Source organism: Triplophysa dalaica, chromosome 21 (genome assembly GCF_015846415.1).
Source record: "Triplophysa dalaica isolate WHDGS20190420 chromosome 21, ASM1584641v1, whole genome shotgun sequence".
Classification (NCBI taxonomy): domain Eukaryota; kingdom Metazoa; phylum Chordata; class Actinopteri; order Cypriniformes; family Nemacheilidae; genus Triplophysa; species Triplophysa dalaica.
In genome coordinates this window covers 17,537,344-17,540,819 of record NC_079562.1, presented here as the reverse complement: position 1 = coordinate 17,540,819, position 3,476 = coordinate 17,537,344, and the positions used below count along the sequence as shown (strand labels likewise).

General features: G+C 33.8%; 1 protein-coding gene across 1 annotated transcript; it reads left to right on the top strand.

The window, feature by feature from the left end:
• The first annotated feature begins 754 nt into the window (after positions 1-754).
• On the top strand, positions 755-3,476 carry LOC130410078 (metalloproteinase inhibitor 3-like). The gene is made up of 5 exons (XM_056734492.1): positions 755-899; positions 1,284-1,366; positions 1,585-1,684; positions 1,875-1,996; positions 2,433-3,476. Exons 1-5 carry the CDS (start codon positions 776-778, stop codon positions 2,601-2,603), a joined length of 600 nt encoding a protein of 199 aa, XP_056590470.1. The 5' UTR covers positions 755-775; the 3' UTR covers positions 2,604-3,476.

Sequence of the window (3,476 nt, the reverse complement as noted above, 5' to 3'; positions counted from 1 at the left end):
ATAAATAATGACCCAGCAGCAGTTTGTGACATTTATTAGAGGGATCAATGCTTGTGATGTCCCTTTGAATAATAAAGTCTGTTAAAATCAATGTGATTTAATTAAAAGTTATATAAAGTTATAATAAAGATATAAAATACTGCCTACCAAAATAAACAATTGTGTTTATAGAAGTAAAATTAAATAGAGTAATACAACTGTTGTAATCAGTTCATGTTATTTATTGGTAACGAAGGGTAGTGTTTTGTTTAGGCTACTAATCCAGTGTTTTTAGATGCTTTTATGTGTAGACTAAAGTGTGCTTCTATGAAACGGTCATAGTAAAATTGAGCCTAGAAAAGTGACCAGAAATGTGTAAAACAAAATTGATGCTGACCATATAGGACCATTTAGTAATTTTCAATGTAGGCTTCTGAAATATTTCGCCATATTGTTCAGAAAACTTATATATTTTTATTTTTAAGACAAATATATTTTCACCACTGCAGACAGCCAATCGTGGACCGACTGAGGGCCCAAACTAGAAATTAGACAGGGGTGGGCCTGTCTAAATCTGGGCGAATGCCTAGCAGCGCACCTGATTCTAATATTTATCTTTTAATATGCAGGACTTATTCATCAAAACACAAGAATACGGGAGGGGTTTGTTTGGTAGGAGGGGCAGATCCCTCCCTCAGACATTTGAACTATAAAATGCATCCACTACCATCAAATTCTATCACATCCTGTAAATCAGTCCTAATCCTTAGAAAGTATCATTTGACTTCTGCTGTACATGATGGACATCACACTGGTGGGTGTTGTGCTGATCTTCTTGTCTGTAGGGCTGAATATACAGACAGCAGAGAGCTGCCACTGTGCCCTACACCCTCAAGATCAATTCTGCACTTCTGAAATAGGTACATCAAATTTAATACCTTTTCCAAGATAATTTGTGTATGAAATTTTGTAAACTGCAGAACACTATAGCTGAAGAGAACGCTGTATTTCAGTTGATTTGTCATTTATCTATGAAATCATGAGCAATTTTTATACCATTTTTTTAATTTAATATCAAACAAGAGTAAAAGTATTATTTACAGTATGTGCTGGAAATGTTCATGATTCAGAAACAAACAACAATGTCCACAGTTGAATGTTGTTAGGGAACAATAATAATGAAATATTTTATATTAACAAAATATTAGTGAGTGTGTGAAAACTCCACAGAGCTGTATAGTCATGTTCAGGATGTTTATACAAAACAGCATTTCTAACATTTATGCCGCTTTATTTTCCATCAGTGATTTTAGCTGACGTAACCAGAAAGGGGGGTTCTGTTAAGGATAAAAAGAAATTATATCGGTATAAAATCCAACTGATCAAGGTGAGCTAATCTATTTGCACTTTCAAGCATCCACATTTCTCAAATGAATCAGAATCAAGTCAATTTAATTTAAAATAATGTTAGTCTTTCATCTACAGATTTTCATCTTGAAAAAGAATAAAGAAATTAAGTAATAGAAATTTCAATTTTGTAGAATATTCACAATATAATACTACCAATACAAAATGTATGCATTATAATGAAAATCCCCTTTTCAGGTATTGAAAGGTTTTATCAATGCAAAGCGAATTAAATACGTCTACACAGATCCATCATCGTGTGGCATCACACTGGATCAGGGGAGATACGTGCTTTCAGGTACTAACCCCTTTGCTTCTTAACTTGAATCTAAACTTACCATAAAACACCTGAAAATTTGAATTGTCTTTTATTTGTTTAATATTTTTTTTATTACTGGTACTTGTGAAGCAAAGTATAGAATATAAATAAATAATTGTCATAGACCCCAGCAAAATTCCAATTTCTAATTTTTTTTTTTTTTTTAAAGGATACCAGTTCAAATATGGGATCGAGGTAGAAATGTGTGACCTTGCCGAGCGATGGGATCATCTCTCCTTAGCGGAACAAGAAAACTTCAAACATACATATAAGATGGGCTGTGACTGCACGGTAATGATATACAGCATACAAAAACAAAATTTTACTAGGTATTCACAATTTTTTACCAAAATGTCATAGTTTCAAAAATCAGCCAACCTCTGCCATGCAAGCCTCCATTAAAGAGAGTATATTTTGCTTTATTAAAACAGAAAGTTCACCTAAAGATAACATTTCTGTCATCTCGTTTGCTACTTGTTTTATTATGGGAAACACGAAAGGCATAATGTTACTGAAAAACTTCTGTTGAAAGACAAAAATGAAAGCGAACAAGGACTGAGGTTCAGTCTCTAAACTGTACTTTTCATCACTTGGAGCAACATGAGTATGAATAAAACATAACTGAATATATATAGTCTTGGCAAACTATTCCTTAAACAGCACAAAACTCATGTCAATGTCAAACTGTATGTCACCTCAAACTCATGTCAAACTGTCCTCTCCACAGATCTCTACGTGTTCTGGCAGTCCATGTTGTCCCCAATCTGAGAATGAATGTAAGTGGGATGCCAAATCTCCTCACTATCTGGCATACGCCTGTCTGAAGGACAATGACGGCTACTGTAGCTGGTACTGGCAAAGTTCAAGAATTGAGGAAGATGAAATGTGTATGGAATAAAAGACCAGCATTTTCTCATTCTTAAAGAAGACATTTGGTTTGATGCTGAGAATCGTTGTTCTTTCTAATACTGATTCAGCTTCTCAGTCCATTTTTAATCAATATAACACTGCTGTTTTAACTCTGAGAGAGTACAGATCCAATTCTACCCCCTCTGACTGTTTCCGAACGGCAAATTAAACACCTTTGTACGCAAAATAGACTTTTTCTATTTGATCGTAACATGAAAAGTAAACATGTTTTGTGAAAACAGGATATTTCAGTACCTTCGACCACGTTTAAAAACATCAAAATGTTTAATAAGCTGCTGATGTAAATCTCTTATATTATCATCTACGTTTATGAATTCTATGAATGATTTTGAAGCTTTTAACATACATTTAATGTACACATTCTTCATCATACTGTTCACTTTGAGAATCATTTCAGTCTTTGGCCCAAGTATCTGTTTCTCTGATTTTTCGCAAATTGTATTAACACCTTATACTCAACCACAAATGATTTGGAAGGGTTTCAAGAAAAAAGCATCTTCTCTATTGTTGTGGTTTCATAACATTATACCGACATACACCCAATTTCCCAAAACACTTGGTGATACCAAACTCTACTACTTCACTTTACTTCGTAGACAGTCTGGGGGGGGGGGGAGCGCGCTTGTGTTAAGTTTAAAATCATTGGTGTACCCGTAAGCCATTCACATAATGGTTGGTTTTGAAGTATGTTATGTTATATTATGCTCTCGAAGTAGAGCGGATAAACAGAAAGTAATTTATGAAACCGCGCTTTTTTAATGTCAATAAATAATTGGACTATTTTAATGCTACAAAATTATTGTTCAAATGTTATTAAATACCTTTAATGTTACTAAATCCA

Excerpts from the sequence above, each read along its gene's own strand:
- LOC130410078 (XM_056734492.1), top strand. The coding sequence starts at position 776 with ATGATGGACATCACACTGGTGGGTGTTGTGCTGATCTTCTTGTCTGTA. Across the intron at positions 1,685-1,874 it reads GGGGAGATACGTGCTTTCAG|GATACCAGTTCAAATATGGG; the intron begins GTACTAACCCCT and ends TTTTTTTTAAAG. Across the intron at positions 1,997-2,432 it reads AGATGGGCTGTGACTGCACG|ATCTCTACGTGTTCTGGCAG; the intron begins GTAATGATATAC and ends TCCTCTCCACAG.